Raw genomic sequence first — 21,556 nt, 5'->3', positions numbered from 1 at the left:
ATACTAGTAGATGATACTGGTAAATGATAGTACAGGTAGATCATGATGATGATAAAGATGATGATGATGACACTGGTAGACGTGTATGATAAGGATTATGATGATGATACTAGTAGATGATGATATTGGTTGATGATTATGAAGATGATTATACTGGATGATGAGAATGATGATGATGATGATGATGATGATACTGGTATATGATGAAAATGACACTGGTAGATGTTGATACTGAAAGATTATTATGATGATGATGATGATCATGGTAGATGATGATGATGATGATGATGATGATGATGCCTGGTAGATGTTGATACTAAAAGATTATGATAAAGATATTGATGATTATGATGATGATGATGATACTGGTAGATGATGATTATACTAGTAGATGATGATGATACTGGAAGATTATGATGATGATAATGATGATGATGATGATGATCATGATGATGATGATTACAACACTGTTAGATTAGAATGATTATGATGAGAATGATTATGATGATTTTACTGGATGATGATGATGATGATGATGATGATGAAACTGATAGTGGATGAAGATGATGATAATGATGATGATGATATTGGTCTATGATGATGACTCTGGTAGATGTTAATACTGAAAGATAAGGATGATTGTGATGAAGATACTGATGATGATGATGATGATGATGATGATGATGATGATGATAGTGGTGGATGAAATGATGATGATGATATTGGTCTATGATGATGACTCTGGTAGATGTTAATACTGAAAGATTATTATGATTATGATAAAGATACTGATGATGATGATAGTGGTAGATGATGATACTGGTAGATGATGATGATGTTGGTAGATGTTGATACTAAGATTATAATGGAGATACTGATGATGTTGATGGTAGATGTTGACATTGAGATAATGATAAAGATACTGGTAAATGATAATGATGATGATGATAATGCTAGATGTTGATACCAAATTTATGATGAAGATACTGATGATGATGATGATGATGAAGATGATTGAGCAGGGGGTTATCATGTTTATCTTCTGTGCTTTACACTGTGAGACTTTTGTGTAGTTCGGAGTTGTGACATCACAACTCTGAACTCTAAATGGATAAGTTACGAAGAAAAATACATAATTCTCTGAATCGTTCTTTCTCCAGGCAGCTGAAAGGGACTGGGAGGAGAAGCGAGCCAGTCTGACCCAGTACAGCGCTCAGGACATTAACCGACTCCTGGAGGAAACCCAGGCCGAGCTCATGAAGGCCATACCGGATCTGGACTTTGCTGCTAAACAGATCAAACCAATCCAGAACCAACACCAGAACCAAAACCAGTCAGAGTCTAACACCAACGCCACACCTGAGCACAAACCCAACAAACCTCAGCATCCCACACACAAGGTCTCGAGCAAGGAGGCCAGCTCCAGGCGGGGCTCAGACGAGCTCACGGTGGCCAGGTATCGCACGGAGAAGCCATCCAAATCGCCTCCACCTCCCCCTCCACGACGGAGCTTCCCCACCTCTCCAGGTCTCACCACACGCAGCGGAGAGGTGATCTCCACCAAGAGCATGAAGGTAGTTCTGTGCATCATGAAGACGCACTTGTTCTACTCCTTCTTCACAAAGCGTTTTATTCATTTGTGACTCATTTGTAGAAATCTGAATCTGAGGAGGCTGAGATTCAAAAACCCCACGTGAAGTTGAGGAGGAGTGTCTCTGAAGCTCCACGGCCTGCCTCCACACCTCCAACCTTGGCAGGAGGAGAGCGAGAGGATGGAGAGGTTGAGCAGAAATCTGCAGATATCGAGGTAGAGTGAAACGGACGATGAATAGTAAAAAACCTAATTTATTTATTTCAGTTTGACTAGTAACATACAGCACTGTGTAGCATTAGAGCCTCATTCTCTAACACTCTTCACCATCATCATCACCATCATCATCACCATCATCACCATCATCATCATCTCACTGGGGCATTTTTGTTCTGACAAATTAAAGGAAAACAATATCAAATGTGTTTGTCTGATTAACCACCACAATACTGTAAGTCTCTGGAACAATGGGTAGATGATGATGAGAAAAATGATGATGATGATGATGATGATGATGATGGTAGAAGATGATGATGATACTGGTAGATGATGATGATGGTAGATGATGCTGGTAGATGATGATGATGATGATGATGATCATACTGTTAGATGATGGTGATGATGATGATGATGATTATGATACTGGTAGATGATGATGATGGTGAGAAGGATGATGATGGAAGATGATGATGCTGGAAAATGATGAAGATGATGATGATGATGATGATGATACTGGTAGATAATGATGATGATGGAAGATTATGATGATGATGAATCATTATGATGATGAAACTAGAAGATGATGATGATGATGAATCAGTATGATGATGATGATAGAATAGAAGAATAGAATAGACAGAGCGCAGAGTCAGCCATGAAACAGCGTCCCTAGAGCATAGTGGGTTAAGGGCCTTGCTCAAGGGCCCAAGAGCAGCAGCTCGGCGATGTCTTGTCTTAAAGACTATGATTTTTATTATTTACATTTTCCTGCTATTAGATAGTGATGAAGACACTGGAAGATAATGATGATACTGCTAGACAATGATGAAGATGACTGATGATGAATGAATGTAAAAGCCATAGTGTCTGATTTATTACATTTTCATCCTCATGGATAAATCCAGTGAGCTCTCGTGCCCTGCGGATGAAGGGATGAGGGACTAAAGCTAACAGGGTTGCCACTACCTTTCTGTTGTAATGCATGTGTTAATGAGTCTCATAAATAGGTCACGTGAAGGTCAACTGTATAACTATACCACCACAAAGTGTCACTTCTCAGGTCTAGAATTGACTGTTCCATGCCTTAATCTCAGCCAGTGCTTGGTTTTCATGTCTTAGACCAAACAACACAGGATTTGATTATATGAAAAATGGAGAGCACGATTTTGCTTAAAAGGAAGCAGATGTTTAAGAATGGATTACAAAGTCTGCACCATGTCAGCAAAACTCAGAGGAGAAGGAAACTGGTAAACACAGTACGCTTTGAAGGTGTAGTGATGCTTTTTTTTTTTTTTTTTTACTTGAAACACCTTGAAAGTGTTGGATTTCTGTTGAGTTTTTAGGGAAACTTTTGCTTCTTCAACTCTGTGGAGATATAAGAGCAACTTTTACATGGAGGCTCTGGTAGTGAGGGGATTCCTGACTACACTATATGGACAAACGTTTATAGACTCCTAACCATAAGGTCCATATGTGCTTTTTGAACATCCCTTTTACGTTTCGTCCACATTTGTTGTTATAATAACTTCCACCTTTATGGGTTTTGCACTGGGAGGCTTCCGTCTAGACACTCTGCCATAAAAACCAGATCGGTGAAGGGCTGCAGTGATGGTTGTTCTTCTGGAATTTATCCACACCGGATTTCCAAAGTTCATTCACCCCGGTTGCTCGGTTTGGCCAGATGACCAGCTCTTGAAAGAATCTTGGTTGTACCACACATTCCTTTTTTGAGAAATATGAAGGCCACTGTGCTTTTCAGAAGCTTTAATGCAGCAGAATCTTTTGTAGCCTTTCCCAGATCTTGCAGCAATCCTGTCCTACAGGCAGTTTCTTTGACCTCATAGCTTGATTTTTGCTCTGATATACATCATCAGATGTGTGTGACCTTCTATAGAGAGGTTCGTGCTTTTCCAAATCATGTTCAAACGATTCAATGTAGCACAGGTAGACACCAATGAATATGTAGAAACATCTCAGCAACCATTCTGAGAATTAGGAGGCACCTGAGCTGAATTTTCTTATGTACTGTACGTGACATTTCAGTTTTTTCTTTTTAATACATTTATGGGGTACTGAGTGGACATTCATGAAAAATAAAAAATGAATTTGAACGATTGTAGCATCAGGCTACAACATAACAAAATCAGAAAAGTGAACACTGAATACTTGTGAATGCACGGTAGATGAGAGAGGTGAGGAGGCCTGGGGTGCAGTCACCAATTCTTACTAAAGGTGTTAGTGTTTGGAGCTCTACAGCAGATCTTCCACTTCAACCCATCAAAAGCATATCTTACTGGACATTACTGTACATAGGACAACTGACATGTTGGACCAGGATTGAGTCTGCTAATTCAAGTGAAAATGCCATGCTACCATGTTCAAAGATGCTCTATACAATTGTGTAGCTGGGTCAAAGTTCAGGGAAGAACCACATTTGGCTGGAAAAATCAGGTGTCCCAATACTTTTGTCAATATAGTGCATATACTACAGTCTGAATACTGCTTTCTGATTGGTTCCGGTCCGTTATAGGTTCTACATTAATGTGCTGCAATTATTGAAACAAACAGTTACAGTCACATACAGAGTGGGAACATTTCCTAATGATCTTACTGAGCTAGAGATTCGATCGATTTGTAATTTATTTGGTGAATGCGGTGATTTTGATAAATGGGCCGAGAAATATAACGACAAATGGCAAAGACCCGGAGGGGGGTAAACTTTCGAAGAGTTTTGAAGTAATTTGTTATTGTTTCGTTTAATACCTTTATTTTCTCATTTGCCCCTTTGCTTACATAAGATATTCAAATGTTACAGAACAGACAAAAATGATATCAATTTACATATATGGTTCATATGTAGACATTTTACTACTCAGAATCTGTAAACACAAACGTTTGATTATAAGACTGTTACAGCTTTCGGTTGCCTGATATGTAATAATTAAATGAAATGGCATTCCAGCGTTTCCGAAGGCATTCACACACAAGCAGTAGGCGCAAAACGTTTGTAGTGGTGTTTGTAGTCATCAGCTCCTGTAGCTCAAGGGTAAACACACACACACACACACACACACACACACAGTGCGAGGCTCATTAGCATCAGCAGGCAGTACAGATTGCTCTCTTTTGGTTGAGCGAATGTGAAGGCGACGCAGGAGATGCCACATGTCGTACCGCTTTTGGCTCTGTCATCAGGAGCCCGTTATCGGGGAGATCACGTTGAGATTGCGTTAAACGTTCAACAAAAACCAATGAGACTCATTAAGTCAATCTGCTTCCGCAAGTGCTGATGGATCCCTTTGGTTCTTCCTAACACCAGTCCTATGTCTTCTGACCTTCAATTCATCCCTCTAATACAAAGAAGGTGGAGAATTGTGAGATCTGTTCGACATGGGAAAATCGACCTTGGGGAAATTAGCGGCGGTCGGGTTTGCGTGCGATTATGTCAGCCCGAGGTTATTATTACTAATCAATAACGGCTCTTGTGTTGCAACAAGTAAACATTGTCGTGAGCTTTATTACAGCTAATACAGCTTTAAATTCCCAACTGGCTTTAGTCTAATCAAAAGAAAATGAATGCTGTATAGGGAACAAGGTCATTTATAGAGAAGTGTGTGATTAAAATGTGTGATTCACAAAATGTGTATAAGCTTGATGTATTGGATATGGGTACTGGTTTCCAGATCTGTAAATGCCACACAATGGACAACCCATATTAATTGTCTGGTTAATCCTTTCAAAATTACAGAAGTCCTAAGAGGCCATGCATTATACTTTTTTCCTCTCTTGTTTTTTCATTATCTCAACATGACGAATTGTTTCAGTGCTTAATTATTTTGTGCATTCAGCATAAGAGCATGTTTTAGAGGCAGCATCATGGATAGTAGCCATAACCATTCGTGTGCTCATCCACGTGCCCGCTGCCACAAATGGTTATTGTTACTATCCATAATGCTGCATCTAGAACATTCCTCGTGATCAATTATCACTGATCGTGAACTGGTCACCAGGGTCACCCCTGGATTAAATCCCAGATTGATCACAATGGGAAAAATGGAACGGGAACTAAAAATATGAGAAGAATATCTAGTCAAAAAACTTCTTTCTGTCTGCTTTTAAACAACATACTGGGTATCAACTGTTTGTTTTTTGGCCTAGATTCAGTCTAGATTTATTAAAAAAATAAATCTGTGTATCGCTCACTATGCAAATCAGGTCAAAAGGAACTTGTGAAGCGGTACGAGGAAGCCGTCTGGCTCGATCCAGCTTGGTTTCTTTTGAAAAGATGAAAACGTGCCTTTGAGTTGACGAATTTGCCCGTGTATAAAGACGATTTGATCATTTCCAAGCCCCCGAATCGGTCCCTGAAGACTCTCTCGCTGAATCATTAGGCTGCTCTTGGGCTGAAAATGTTTTTTTTTACATACACACACAAATTAAACAGGGGGTGTGGCCATGGACAGGCCTGGGTGGGCCTGACTTTTCAACTACTTTCCCAGTTGATCCAGTATCTTGTATCATATGACCCTTTCCTGTGACAGTGGCTCATGGATATGGGATGAGTGGCAGCAAAGTTTTTACAGTCTTTAGTGAAAGCTAGAACTTTGGTTTGTGTATCGGTTGTGCGAAAATCACTATAAAAATGTCTCAAAGACGTAATTACACATACATGCAAATCCCTTTCACCTTGTGATGAGTGTGTATGTGTGTGCACTAGAGATTCACCAATTCGCATCGGTGCATCGGCATAAAAGGTGCATAATTGTTGACATATTTGCCTCAGTAAAAAACGATTTATTTATATATAATTATTAGCAGATGTACGCATTTTATTTAGAAAGTGACCAATTATTTGTGACCAATATTTGATATGTAGATCGATTTCCCGCATTTCTCAAGTGCGTATTTTCTGCTACGTGAACATGAGAGTCACATAGAACACAGATTAACATGGCAGAGGTAGAGCTGCATCTTTCTGGAGACAGAACAGGAAAAGAACATCTGGTTTAATTTGATCTCTTTATGTTTTGTTTTTGCACTACAGAGGCATGTTTGTGACGGTGCCATGCGTTAGAAGACTATTGCATTGTATTGCATTGAATCACATTGTGTTGAATCAAATCGGAATTTACGGAATCATAACAAGGATGAATCTTTTCACATCGGTAGCTGCTTCATATGTAGCTATGCATCGAGATACGAATCGAATCTGCCTCAGTTATGGGGATGCACCAGATCCCTAGTGGCCACTTGTTTCTTTGATGTAATCTTGCTGCTAGAGTGTGTGTTCGACTTGTCACATTTTGTATGTTCCTATATCAGCAGTTGGCGGTGTTGCAGGAAAGTGTTCACCAACCAAAACCCGAAACCCAGGTGAGATTCTAACTCCTCCCACATTATAAAATCACTTTCTAAATCTTAAGAAAACACAACATGGTGTAATTCATGATATTTACTGAATTCACAGCCTCCGGACAAGACCTCCATTTTTTCGTCCGTCCCTCAGATCGTCCTCAGCGAGTGTCCTACAACATCCTCGCAGATCTCCACGCAGATTTCCAACACCACACCACAAGTCCAGAGAAGCCTGAGTTACAGCAGCTATGTTGTAAAGACCCCACGCCTGTCGCTGTGGAAGTCGGAGTCTTTAACCAATCAAACGCGATCTCAGATACCACAACGGAACCAGACGATAAAGGAGCTTGAGAAAGGCACGATTATCGGATCTGATTCGCCTTTACCCTCACCTTCACCTTTAACAGAGAAGAAGCCAGCAAGTTTACTAAAAACGGAGCTGAGGATCCAGGAATCTTTTGAGATCGACGATAAGAAGGTAACGGATGATGGAGAATCCAATCCGGGAGTCCGGGAGTCCAAAGAGGATATTAGACACACCACTTTCAGGCGTCTAGACAATCTGGAAGAGACGATCCGTGAGCTAGAACTGAGTCTGCTTGATTTTGGGACACAGGTCATCCCAACCTGGTCTCAAAGTATTCCGGAGATGGATTCCAAGACGTCCAGTAGCTCGGTTCCTCCGCCAATTAAAAGTTCAGGAAGAGGAGAGATGCAGAGACCTCCTGTTCCACCAAAACCCTCTGTAATTACAGATGCAGCCAAGGTTCAGGAACACCTTCAGCTCTCTCGCTTTCTCTCTCCTTGTCCTGCTGTCGGCTATTGATTCCCGGGTGATAAGTAGAGATGATAGCTAGCATTGTGACTGTCCTTCTATCTTCTTTATCTCCTTTCCATCACGCTATCTCTTCGACCCAACGGTGATTAAACCAGAATTTCATCTCTCCTCCGCTGTTTACCCTCTGTACCAACAGCCATAACTGTCTACTGATGAAAATAAACTGCTTTAGCTTCTCTCTCTCGCTCGCTCTCTCTCTCTTTTCTGCTTTTTTCCCCCTCCTCATCTTTTGTTGAACGCTTCAAGGTCCCCCCTCCTTGGCTTATTACAGTGACCTCCTGTCTGGGTAATGAATAATGTTAGCTGAATCACATGTTTTATAACTGTGAAATCTTAACCAAGCTTGTATGACAGTGTGTGAAAATTTCACACTTCAGTCTCCGAACTGGATTCATTTTTAATGAGCCGTCCAATTATGAAAGTTTTGTACGACTGCCGTTTTCTTTAGAGGTATGATATCTTTCCCAAACTATAGTCCTCAGACATAGGGGAGAAACAGGAGACGACAAAAAAACAACTAAGACAAAAGGACAAATTTACATATGCCACAATTAACAGCAAATATGATTTCAGTGATTAGTGAGGTAACAAAGAAAAAGTCATTATCCTGCACCATAAAGATGGTCCCCGAGTTACGATGGTTCGACTTACGATTTTTCGATCTTACAATGAAGAGAGGGATACGGCATATTTGTAAAAATATATAAAAAATTGTGCAACTGGGATGGGCGTATCTTTCCCTCTCGCTAGCGGTCAACAGAGTAAACTGGTCTCAGTGTGTATTTTATTCTGTTTCAATTAGCAATTTTAGTGATAAAAGCGTGTCTTCCAAGCGCCCAAGTATGTCTCCTGCTCGTAGTGAAAAAGAAGAAGAGGAAAGCCACCAGTTTAGAGCAGAAAATTTCAAATATAAATTAGCATGAAGCAGAAAAGACTGTCACAGTCATAGCGCCATCTTCGACTTACAATATTTTTGACGATATTTTTGAAGATGCGGTCGTCTTAAAGTATCTCCATCATAAGTAGCCTGTAATTTATAATGACTGATTTTAATACCTGCGCTCCAGGGGTATTTCTATTAATTCTGAAAATTAAATCTCCAAGTGACAATTATTGGGACGCCTGACTTATTAAATTCATTTTTATTTGTATAGCGCTTATACAAAACAACATATAATGTATACGTTTTTTTTTCTTTATAATTGTAAGTTTGTCCCTGGTGGTGACTGTGGCATGGAAAAACTCCCTGAGACTTCATGAGGAAGAAACTTTGACAGGAACCAGACTCAAAAGGGAACTCTGGGTGGCAACGAATGTCCATTCATTACAGTTCATCATTGTAATGGTGTCCAGTGATACAATGCATACAGTCCAATTCCATCCTCAAAGTTCTTAATTTGCTCAATAACTTTATGGATCTTCATGTGGATTTGAAATTATCCCCAACTGCACAGAGTGATCTCCAGTTGAAGAAACTCTATCCATAGGTAAGGTGTCAGGATGAATCAGGCAGATCTGAAGAGAAGACTTTGTTACCACAAAATTAGAGCCACACAATTATATAAAATGTCTTTGGATGCAGTAGAATAAAATTTTCTTTTCATTCGAACTTGGAGATCCAAAGATATAATATGCTTTACATGTTGGAATGGAAGATCTCCTACAATTGAGCTCTGACCTCCTCAACCCTATTGAACATGGTGAATTGGAACATCTCAGTATCAGTACCTGAATCATGAAATCTAGTGGAACGTCTTCCCAGAAGAGTGAAGGTTACTATAAGAGAAAGCGGGTGCACATATTCAGGCGTCCACAAACTTTGATCCATATATAACGTGTATAAGAAGTTGAAAACAGCTGAAAGTTCTTCAAAGTCATACTTTTTTTTTTCAATGGCAGTTTTAATACTTTCCATCCAGTTTAATAAACTTACACATTTTTCAGATTTCAAAGCGAAGTCCATTCAGAAAGGGTGAATACTTTATTATAACAGCCTGAATGTGGAGATTAGGAGCTAAATGTGACTTTCATACCAAAGACAACAAATGTTACAGTATGTGTACAGGACACGTACAATTGAATATTGTATTGAATAGATTGAATAGATTCCTCTATGCAGAAGCCTTGCATGATCCTCACATTGTGAGAAGGTACAGTGGGTGATATACGGGGGTGGGGGATCAGAGTAACAGAACACCCAGAAACACACTTCTAATGTGTGCGTTTGCAGAGAGAAAGTGCAAAGAACGTTCAGAACATTCTGGGAACGTTCACTCAGCTATAATTACACAGGATATTATTGCATTATTTCCTAAACCTATTTTCTGGGTTAATGGATAATGTGGTGTGTGTGTGTGTGTGTGTCCCAATTACCTGATTTTCATTCTGCTTTCACCTTCTGCTCTGCTTTACACTTGAATGCGCAGGAAAACAGACCAAACCAAATACGTAAAACTTTTAAAGAACAAATCGAATTTGTGCTCTGTGTCTCTCAGAGTGGCGGTGGGAAGGCGATATCTCGTCTAAAGCACCTTCAGCAGAGCGGCTTGGACAAGAGCAAAGTGGGCAAGCAGAGAGAAGACTTTCTCAAGAACCAGGGACAACAGCAGGTATGTCCTCTCACCCCAAAAAAATATATGGACACCAAGTCGTAGGACATTCGTATGTGCTCCTTTTTGAACATCCCGTTCCACATTTAGTCCCTGTATGTTTTTGTTATAACCTCCACTCTTGTGGGATGATGTTCCACTAGATTTCTGAAGTGTATTGTGGAGATTTGTGGAGATTCATTCAACCTCACGGGTGTAAGAGCTTACATCCATCATTTTCAATAAGGTTTAGGTTAGAGTTTTTTTGCAGGCCACTCAAGATCTTCCAACCCATGTAACGCGTATCTTAATGGAGCTGACTTTGTGCACTCTGTCATGCTGGAACAGGTTTGGGTCTCAAAGTTCAAGTGATGAAAAGAATTTGTCATTCAAAGACAATTCCGTACCTCCAAATTTATTGTAACAGTTGTAACAAATCAGATGTTCCAATACTTATGATCTTCTCGCGCGTGTCTGTACCGAATAAGCAAAAATCACATTCAATTAATTCATAACGATTCAATTTCGTATTCTCGTCGCACAGTAATGAAAAATAGATGGAAAGATCCACATCAGTAGGAAGTATTGTATATGGTAAATGGAATAATTAGTCAGGTGTGGATAAATATATTGGGATTTTTGTTTGTTAGTTTAAAAACTATTGCTTGAAATAAATTTTATTCATTTCATTCAAAATATGTAAATATACCACAGAATTAAAAAAAGGATTTATTTGATCATAAGGCTTATTTGATTACTGTAAATGCCTATAATTTCACAATTAGTTATATATATATATATTAGTTATATATATATATATATATATATATATATATATATATATATATATATATATATTTATTTTATGAATATCAAGCAGGTTTAATTATTACTTACCAGCCACTTCCTGCCTTAAATTCGAACCTTTCTCGAGCTTGATCTAGAGATGAAGCTTTATACAAGTGACCCAAGGGAGATCCGTGTGTGTTAATGAAGAGAGGCTGAACGAGAGCTTTCTGACAGTTATAAGATTCACACCTTTGTGACAGTAGAGTGACTACGACAGTCAGGGATTTGTCAAGTGAACATCCATGGCTCCAGAAGCTCCCAGGAGAACTGACAGATAAAATTACACATTAAAAGATGACAGGATGGAGGGAATAGTGCGGGTGGAGATGGTGTCGAAATGTGCTCATATGGGTTAAATCTGCGGTGATTATAAACCAACCAGGCATAACATTATGAGCAGTGTGGTGAATAACACTGTCTATTTATCACCTGTTACTGGGTGATAAATATTAGGCAACAAAATATAATTTAGTCTTCGAAAATTGATGTGTTAAAAGCAGGAAAAATGGGCTGGCGTAAGGATTTGAATGATGAAATTGTCATGTCTAGATGAGTGGGTCAGAGTATCTTCAAATCTCCTATGAAATGGTCCAAATAAGGAACAGTGGTGAACCGGCGACAGGGTCCTGGGCGGCCGAGGCTCATTGATGAACGTGGGGAGCGAAGGCTGGTCCGTGTGGTCCGATCCAACAGATAAGCTCCTGTAGCTCAAACTGCTGTTAATGCTCGATGAGTCAGGACTGTTTTGGTAGCAAAAGAAGACCAACACAATATTAGGCAGGTGGTCATAATCTTATGCCTGTTTGGTGTATGTAGATCTGTTGGTAGCGTTTCGGATTCAAGCCATTTTAATGTTCGCTATGTGTTTAAGAAATTTCGGACAACAGTGCTGATGAATACATCAATATACAAAATAATACAAAGGTCAACCTCAGGGCCTGGATTAAGATGGCGAGTGTGTAATGTGATTTTAAATATCGAAGTGTCCGAGCAGTGATTTATCTCGAGCTTTGGAGGTGTCTTTTCGTTCCATAATAGACCAAATTAAACATCTCTACTGAATGATAATCCAAAACGACGGAGTCAAGTCAAGAAGCTTTTATTGTCATTTCAGCCATATGTAGCTGATACAGTACACAGTGAAATGAAACGTTTCTCCAGGAACCCTGGTGATACATACAACAACATAGAGCTACATAACAACAAATAACTCAGGACTAAAGGTGTCCAAGTGCAAACAGTGCTAGACAAAACACAGTGCAAACAAACAAAACAAAACAGTACAGGACGGATACACAAAATAAACAAAATGGCACAGAGCAGTATACATTCTGTATATGTTATATAGCACAATGTGCAAAATCACTCGGATGATTCCTCAGATCAAATCTAATAGTTGACTTTTTTAATACAAAATTACAGACTGGTTTTATCATCTTCTGTCATATACAAGATCGCATTTAATGTATGCCGAGTACACGTATTGGTTCTCAGAGTACAAAATATTCATTCATTCGTTCATTCATTCATTTAGTCTATCATAAGAATAATAAAAGATTGGCAGGAATATATGGTACTTAGGACCAGAAACCAAGCAATTCGCACACTTTCACATACTTATATACCTATAGGTGATTTTTCTTAGACCTATTTTTAGAGGTCGGAGAAAAACAAAGAATGTGGAGGAAACCTGCATGGACACATTGAGTTCTCCCCCATGATCATGATTGAACGACAAAGCGTAGAGCTGCAAGGGTTTGTGAGAGTACCCAGTGTGCCCCAGCTTCATCCTGCCAAGCTTATGGCTTCTACCGATATTAACAATTTATCAAGCTATGTGCATCTGAAGGTTCATGAAAGAGAGGAGTAGAGAAGGAGAAAGAGAGAAAGAAAGAGGTCTCTCCAGACACATTGTCTCTGATCAGAACTTTGGCTTGTCTCATTAAATAAACCTTTAATTATTCTCTTTGAAATGGAGAGCACGACCTCCAGCACTCACATACTGTATGGATGGCCACATTTTTCTCTCTCTCTCTCTCTCTCTCTCTCTCTCTCTCTCTCTCTCTCTCTCTTTTTCAGAGTGTGCCCACTTTTCTCTTTTATCTCAGGGTTATCTTTTCATCCAGCCTACTTCTGTCCCTCTCCCCCCTATCATTCACCATCTTCTGACCATACTGTTTTTCATCCGTGTCTTTTTCTCTCTCTCAAAACCCACCATATCTCGCTCTCTCTCTCTCTCTCTCTCTCTCTCTCTCTCTCTCTCTCTCTCTCTCTCAACCTGATTGGTGCAGTTTTCATTTCTATCTCTGATTCCAGTTGACAAAACAAATGCACAGATTTACAAGAAGTCCTTGGGCAAATTGATTAGCATTATACCATTATGTAGCATTATATATGAAATCTCTCAGTGGTGTCTATTACGTCAATTTAGGCAAACACCTCCCACCCAATTAATACTCCCCTTAGGCCACGCCTCCTACTTGATTGCTGCTAACTTTAGGCCACACCTCCTACCTGAGTATTACTAAAAGATACACCTCCAAGGTTATAGTCATTGTAGGCCACTGCTCCTAGCTGAGTGATACTAACTTTAAGTCAAGCAATCCTACCTGGTAAATGCAACTTTATTTACTATTATTCAGGTAGTAGGCGTAGCCTTAAGTTAGTATTACTCATTAAGGAGGCGTAGCCTAAAGTTAGTTTTAGTCTAGTTTTGTCAGATGTTTTCATATTTCAAGTCTTCTGAATGGTAACATCTACTCCACTTTAGGCAAGTCACAATGGAAGACTCTAGCGTCTAACAGCTCATGGTGCAGGTCACTAGGTAAAAGAAAAACGTGCCATGGTGCCAGGTTATAAAGCAATAATGCTTCGCTCTGCTCGGGGGAAAGAGGAGTGGATGAGGGAATAATGTGTGAAGAGAAGTTTTTTAAAGAGATTTTTCACCACTGAAACTCAAGGCAGTGATAAGGAATATCATCATAATGATTGCAACAACCTAATGAAAAAAATATGACTCCAATTAAACATCTTATTCTCATTAGAAGGTAGAAAATCATATTATTGCCGTCGGGAAAAGATAAAAACTGAGCAAAGTGCAAAATAATTGGTCCCCCGACGTTCACCATCAGAAGCACGCCTTAAAGTAAACGGTTTACGTTCTCGCTGTACTCCAAAGTCTTGTATCTCGAGACTGCTTATTACGTTAGCATCAGTGCTAGCAGGCTAATATCGCTAATAAGTAAGGAATGTTTGAACCTGCATGACTTGCAACCTGCAAATCTCACACTCACCTCAAATGTCTAAAGCAGACTTGGTGATGTGGGTTCTGACACTTTATGACAAGCTTTTATGTATGAAAAGAGACATAAGAGCTGTGGTCTTGAAGCCGAAGCACTTTCTTCTTTAGCATGTAGAGTAAAATGGTATGACTGTACCAACATCACACTCAGGTAGGAGGCGTGGCCTAAAGTAAGTATTACTCAGATAGGAGGCGTGGCCTAAAGTCATTATCACCCCCTTTAGGGAAGCATGGCTGAGTAAGTATTATTTAAAGTAGGAGGCGTGGCTTAAAGTGAGTATTACCACATAGAAGGCTAGACTTAAAATTTTTATTAATTGAGAGAAGGTGTTTTAATACTAACGTAAGGCCACACCCTCTACCCAATTAATATTTACTTTAGGCCTCACCCTCTACCTGATTAATGCAAACTTTAGACCATGCCTCCTACCTGATTATTACTAACTTTAGACCACACCTCCTTCCTGAATAACTTTAGACCATGACTTTTACGTGATTATTATTTACTTTAGGCCACACCCTCTACCTGATTATTACTAACTTTAGACCACACCTCCTTCCTGAATAACTTTAGACCATGACTTTTACGTGATTATTATTTACTTTAGGCCACACCCTCTACCTGATTATTACTAACTTTAGACCACACCTCCTTCCTGAATAACTTTAGACCATGACTTTTACGTGATTATTATTTACTTTAGGCCACACCCTCTACCTGATTAATACTAACTTTAGACCACAGCTCCTGCCTGATTAATATTAACTTTAGACCATGTCTCCTACCTGATTTATATTTACTTTAGGTCATGCCCAGTGCTTGATTAATATTAACTTTAGATTATGCCTCCTATCTGATTAATACTATCTTTAGACCCAACCTCCATCTGAGTAATACTGACATTAGGCCACGCCCCTACCCGATTAATACTGACTTTAGGCCACATTTTTTAACTGATTAATTCTGACTTTAGGGAACTTTCTCTGTTGCCCAATGACCTGCAGCATTAACTGTTAATGGAGCTTAAATGTGTCCTGGCTGGAGAAGCAAAGGCATGAAGTAAAGTATGAGATCTACCAGAATCCCATTTGCTAGTTTAGAAACCCACTGAAGCATAAGTTTGTGCATAACATTTTGTATTGCTTTTTTAACTATGTATGAGAACAATCCCACATCTCCCTTCCTTCAGACACACTCTTCGGTATTGCATGCAAGATTAAACCATTAGAATTAAATAGTGCTGCTATTGCTGCGTCTGTGAGATTCCTTTCATTGTGTTAGTGTATAATTTATGGTGGTGTGTCATGAACAGTTTTGTTTAGTGTAGATTTAAGAAAAACAAAGCCGTTGTGTTCTTCCCGTAATGCGCCGTCGGCCTGATGAGCCCCAGCAGCTACGGCCACTTGACTTTGTCTTACAGTCTTTTTCTAACGGCCTTATGGTAGAATGAGCTAAATGGAGCGTGGGAGAAGCGATCTTGCCGTGTCGAGAGATCAGAAAAGCAGTATTGGGGAACTAAAGTAAGGTGCTATTGAGTTATATTGCAGGAGCAGGAGTTTTTAGTAAAACGCATGATTGCTAATGCACTGCTGTGTTTAGAAAAGGGTTCTATAATCCAGAAATGAATATGCGACATTTCAGCCACAATCTGCCCAAATGTTTTTGTTTTTTTATTTTTATTTTCCAGAATTAGATCCCGAACAAGCCAAAGTCACTTTTTAGCCTGTTGGCTAGTTTGCTAGCTGACTCATGATGAGTTGTGTGTTTAAATCACCCAGACAAAAATATTGGGACACCTGATTGTGGTTCTTCCCAAAACTGTTAGCATCACGTTGGATGCGCACAACTGCAAAGCATAAAATGTCTTTGGATGCATTTAGTCGTAAAAGTTTCACGACACTTGAACTAGGAGACCCAAACCTGTTCTAGCATGACGATGCCCTTGTGCACAAAGCCGGCTCCATGAAGATCTATATGAGTTGGAGTGGAAAATCTTTTGCTATAGAGCTCTGCCCATTAACCCTATTGAACACCTTTGGGATGAATGTGAATGCTGACTGCACCCCAGACCTCCTCAGCTCACCTACATCAGTACCTGACTTTACTAATGCCCTTGTGTCTGAATGGATCTCACAAATCTCCACAAGCACACTTCGAAATCGGGTAGAACATCTTTCCAGAAGACTGGAGGTCATTATAACAGCAAATCGAGATTAATGTGGAATTGGATGTTCAAAAAATACAAACGAATCCTATACTAAGGTTTTTACAAACTTGTGTCAATACAGTATATAATCTTGTACTTTAAAAGGGCAGATTTGTACTCTCAATTTGTGAATAACAGAAAAGGCAACATAGTTATCAAAAAAACTTTATCTGAACTTGATGAACAGACATTCGCTGTTACTCAGATAAGGATGGGTTCTTTTTTTAGTCTGGTTCCTCTCAAGGTTTTTTTTTAATGTGATCTCAGGGAGTTTTTTCTTACCACTGTCACCACAGGCTTTCCATAGGGGTTAAACATATAGGGACTCATTTATGATATTTAAAGAATGTATAGCAAATATTTATATTCGTAATCTATTTATTTAGATAAAAGCCAATTTGTGTGACAATGTCCATTGTTAAAAGTGATATACGAATTGAATTGGATTGAATTGGTCTTGATAGATTTAAACCATAAAAAATAATAATAATTGTGAAAAAAGAAATGTGACCAATTTTTTTATTATAGTTTTCATTATTGAATTCAGCCTTAGAAGCATTTGATGGGTTTTAAACTTTTAATTAGATTGAAAAAAATTATTAAGGAATGCTCCTAAGTTTTGAAAAAAACATGGCTGTGTGCAAAAGCGAGCTGGTCTATGCTTTTAAATTTCCATCTTATATTAAAGATTTTCTTCTGCAGTTTCTGGTCCATCTGCCCTTCATGTCACTCTTTAGCTCTGTGAATTTGTTCTCTCTCTCTCTCTCTCTCTCTCTCTCTCTCTCTCTCACTCTCTCTCTTTATTTTTCTCATGGCACCATCTGCTTCACCTTCAGATCTAAGACTTGAACACTAATTTGCCATCTGCACTGCAAGGTGCTGACAAGGCAGAGGGAAGCGCCAGGATACATTTCTTCCTGAATACGAAGCACCAAATGATCATTCACACACATGTTGGAACTGTTATATTCCTGTTGCTGCCCTGATAATCATAGTCTATAAAGATTGCTATATACAGAGTGTATGTGTATGTGTGCTATTCCCCATTACTCCCATTATTATTATTCATGATCGCAATTTATAACATGGACAAGGTTTCAAACCTACTGAAACACATTGTTTTATTTAAAATTGTTATGTTTATTACAGCATCAGGAAGTTCAATCAACTTCTCGTAACTTCATCCAAAAAACAAAATAGATTGATAGATTTGATTCATCCTGATTCCCTACTTCTCAGATTTAGACCAATCAATGGTTTTGCATGTAATTACTATAAACAGTCTGCTTCAGTGGCTTGAGGCTGCAATGGCCACAAATAATTTTGCATTCAAGTGTCCATTAGTAAGCAATTGAAACCCTTAACAATGATTGAATTGTAATGAATGACCATTTGGTGTCACCCAGATAAGGATGGGTCCCCTTTTGAATCTGGTTCGTCTCAAGGTTTCCTTCTCATCAAATTTTTCCTTACCCTAGTCACCACTGCACAACTTTTAGAATCTATCTTCTTTTTTTTCTTGTCAAATGTACCTTACATCACAGTGAAATTCTTTCTTTGCAAATCCCAGCGATGTAGGAAGTAGCGATGGAAAGACTGGATCGTTTTAGTGACTTGGTTTTTTTAAACTCGATCATTTTGTTCTATTCATTAGAAATTAAATGTTACATATAAGCAGATCATTTCAATAAGCAGATCACCCAACACATCTTCATACACCAACTTTGACTAAAGCTCCAATAGTTATATATGTACAGTATTCTCACAAAAGTGAGTGCACCCCTCACATTTCAGCAACCATTTTTTTGTCTCAAGGGACAATACTATAGAAGTTAACCTTGGATATATTTTAGAGTAGTCAATGTGCAGCTTGTATAGCAGTACAGATTTACTGTCCTCTGAAAATTACTTAAAATACAGCCATTATTGTCTAAATAACAGGCAACAAAAGTTACACCCTCAGTAATAAAAGCTGTATGTCGTGTAATCGTGCAAAGCCACAAGCCTTATTCATCATGTTCATATTTTTGTCTGCTTCACAAAACCTTACAAATTTGTGTATCTTGTATTAGAGCAGTTAAAATTTGGTGCTTTGAGTTCAATTGTCCCATACTGACCACTGTATGTTCAACATGGAGTCTCAGAGGATTTAAGAATTAGAATTGTTGCTCTCCAAAAAGATGCCAAGGCTAGAAGGAGGTTTTTAACACCCTGAAACTGAGTTACAGTACAGTGGTCAGGGTCATACAGAGGTTTTCCAAGACGGGTTCCACTTAGAACAGATCTCACAAGAGTCTAAGAATTAGACTCTTGTGAGAATCTAAGAATTTGAGTCCTCGTGCTGTGCATCAGGTGCAGAAGCTGCTTCAAAAGTGTGTCTTCAGGCCTGTGCCCTATGGAGCACCTATGGGACATCCTCAAGCAAAAAGTGTGGAAGTGCCATGTGTATAACATCCAGCAGCTCTGTGATGTCATTATGGAGGAGTGGAAGAGGATCCCAGCAACAACCTGTGCAGCTCTGGTGAATTCCATGCCCAGGAGGATTAAGGCAGCGCTACATAACAATGGTGCTCACACAAAATACTGACACTTCGGACACAGTTTTGACCCTCACTTACGGTGTACTCACTTTTGATGCCAGTAATTTTATTTCGACAATAATGGTTATATGTTGAATTATTTTCAAAGGACAGTAAATCTGTAATGCATGTTGACTACTCTGAAACATATATGTTTAATTTCTATAGTATTGTCCCTTGTGAAGATATACTAAAATGGTTGCTAAAATGTAAGGGGTGTACTTACTTTTGTGAGCTCCTGTATATATAATTGCATAGCATCTATGGGAGTCATGTGACAAAAGAATAAATAACAGACCAAAGGACTCATGAGGTGAACTACTCAGTTCTGTTTCTTGTACGTAGCCTAAGGAGATTTTTGCGATGTTTTGCTATGCCCATCCAGTAAAGAATTAACGAATCGCTCTTTGTGACTACTCGTTCTTCTGAGTCACGTTAAAGACTTGTTCAAATTGAGGAGTCGTTTATGAATGACCATCACTGGTAAGTAGCTTGGGTCAGAGTTAGCCATGATAGTGTCTATTGAGCACAGACAATTGAGCGTCTTTCTTAAGGGCCCAAGAGTGGCAGCTTGGCAATACTGGGGCTTGAACCTTCAAACTTCTAATCAGTAACACAGAGCCTTAACTACTGAGCTACTACCTCCTGAAATTTATGATGCTGATACTAAAATTTATATTTGCAATCAATCTAATTCTGTAAAGCTGCTTTGGCACAATGTCTGTTGTTAAAGATACTATACAAATAGATTGAAAAATATCAAATGACTTATTTTAAAATAATAAAAGTTGTCTATGATATGCCTGTTGGAAAAAGCCTATTGTGGAGTGCTCTATCAGTCAAGGAGGAAGAAATAGGAGGCAGGTGACAGGTTACCAAAAAAAGAACCAGCTTTATTTGCCTTTTTTACTTTTGCTTTTCCGTATCACTTTCATGCACACTGATCTGCATTTTCACCCTTTTTTGTCCCACTCTTTTTACAGAATTACATGTTATGTGCTCAGCGTTGTAGTAGCTTCAAGGCCAGCTAGCTGTAGTATCCACGTTAGACCACTAGAGGCACCAATATCTTTACTACATCCTACCAAACTGTTTTTCTTCATAATGCCTTGACACAGTTGTAACGAAAAGTCTTGTATGACAGGTTACGATGAAACCACAATTGGAAATCTTGTTCCATTTTTTGCACCTCACACAGTCATTAGGAACCGATTGCAGGTAGGAACTAAATATGTGAATGAGGAACTAAAGAAACAGAATCAGAATAGGGAGGGGGGCAACATTACAAATTAGATGTTAGATGATGAACTGTATCAACTCCAGCCCCATAAAGAGCATCTTGTTTGCCTTTTACAGGCATGTAACATACTTTTCACATTTTCAAGCGGACTTGATGTCTGTGTTTTCACAGTAACACGCAACACCAGTTTGTCACTTAACTTTGAGTAAATCAAATGCATCACCCAAACTATATTAAAAAAAATATACGTTTGCATTACATGCTCAACTTCTATGCCGATTTTCAAAGTCAGGTAACTGTAGTAGCTTTGTTTGATCACTAGAGGCACCATTAATCTTTGCGACTCCTATTAAATTTATTTGTTTTTCTTCATAATCCCTTTATGCAGAAGTAACAAAAAGTCATGCATGACAGATTATGATGAAACCACAATTTTTTTTGTCCATTATGCACATCAAACTGTAAATAGGCGCCAATTGCAGGCAGGAACTAAATTTGTGAATGAGGAACTGAAAAAACACTAATGGATTGGTCCAGGCTTCTTGCCTGGGTATTATTACTGTGTCATATCTAATTTGTGGTTCGGCTGTTGCTTTATCATTTGCCAATGCAGATGAAATGACTGTGCATAGAAAATGAATTGCTGCTTTGTTATATGTATGAATGTAGGAGGTATAACTTTACAGTCTTTATGCACTGCTGTATGTACCTGCCTGGCATGCTTAATACTAATGTAAGTTTTCTGTTTTCATCTGTCCATCCCTCTAATCTTCCCCTTTTCCTTATTCA

The 21,556-nt window shown here is 38.9% G+C and overlaps 1 protein-coding gene across 7 annotated transcripts in view; it reads left to right on the top strand.

Annotated features, from left to right (window-relative positions):
• si:ch211-278a6.1 (SRC kinase signaling inhibitor 1) overlaps nucleotides 1–18,536 on the top strand; it is a 159,187-nt gene extending 140,651 nt beyond the window's left edge. For 6 of the 7 annotated variants that reach the window (XM_046865934.1, XM_046865930.1, XM_046865929.1 and 3 more), the window contains 6 exons: nucleotides 1,161–1,574; nucleotides 1,655–1,807; nucleotides 7,133–7,183; nucleotides 7,278–7,931; nucleotides 10,499–10,612; nucleotides 17,785–18,536. In XM_046865934.1, coding sequence (XP_046721890.1) covers nucleotides 1,161–1,574; nucleotides 1,655–1,807; nucleotides 7,133–7,183; nucleotides 7,278–7,931; nucleotides 10,499–10,612; nucleotides 17,785–17,790 — 1,392 coding nt within the window. In that variant the 3' untranslated portion in view covers nucleotides 17,791–18,536. The remainder of the gene's footprint in view (nucleotides 1–1,160; nucleotides 1,575–1,654; nucleotides 1,808–7,132; nucleotides 7,184–7,277; nucleotides 7,932–10,498; nucleotides 10,613–17,784) is intronic. The other variant, XM_046865935.1, reaches the window with a different exon arrangement.
• Nucleotides 18,537–21,556: the final 3,020 nt, after the last annotated feature.

This window comes from Silurus meridionalis, chromosome 14 (genome assembly GCF_014805685.1).
Source record: "Silurus meridionalis isolate SWU-2019-XX chromosome 14, ASM1480568v1, whole genome shotgun sequence".
NCBI classification, from domain to species: domain Eukaryota; kingdom Metazoa; phylum Chordata; class Actinopteri; order Siluriformes; family Siluridae; genus Silurus; species Silurus meridionalis.
Note: the sequence above shows the minus strand (reverse complement) of the source record. Positions and strands in the feature narration are given on the sequence as shown.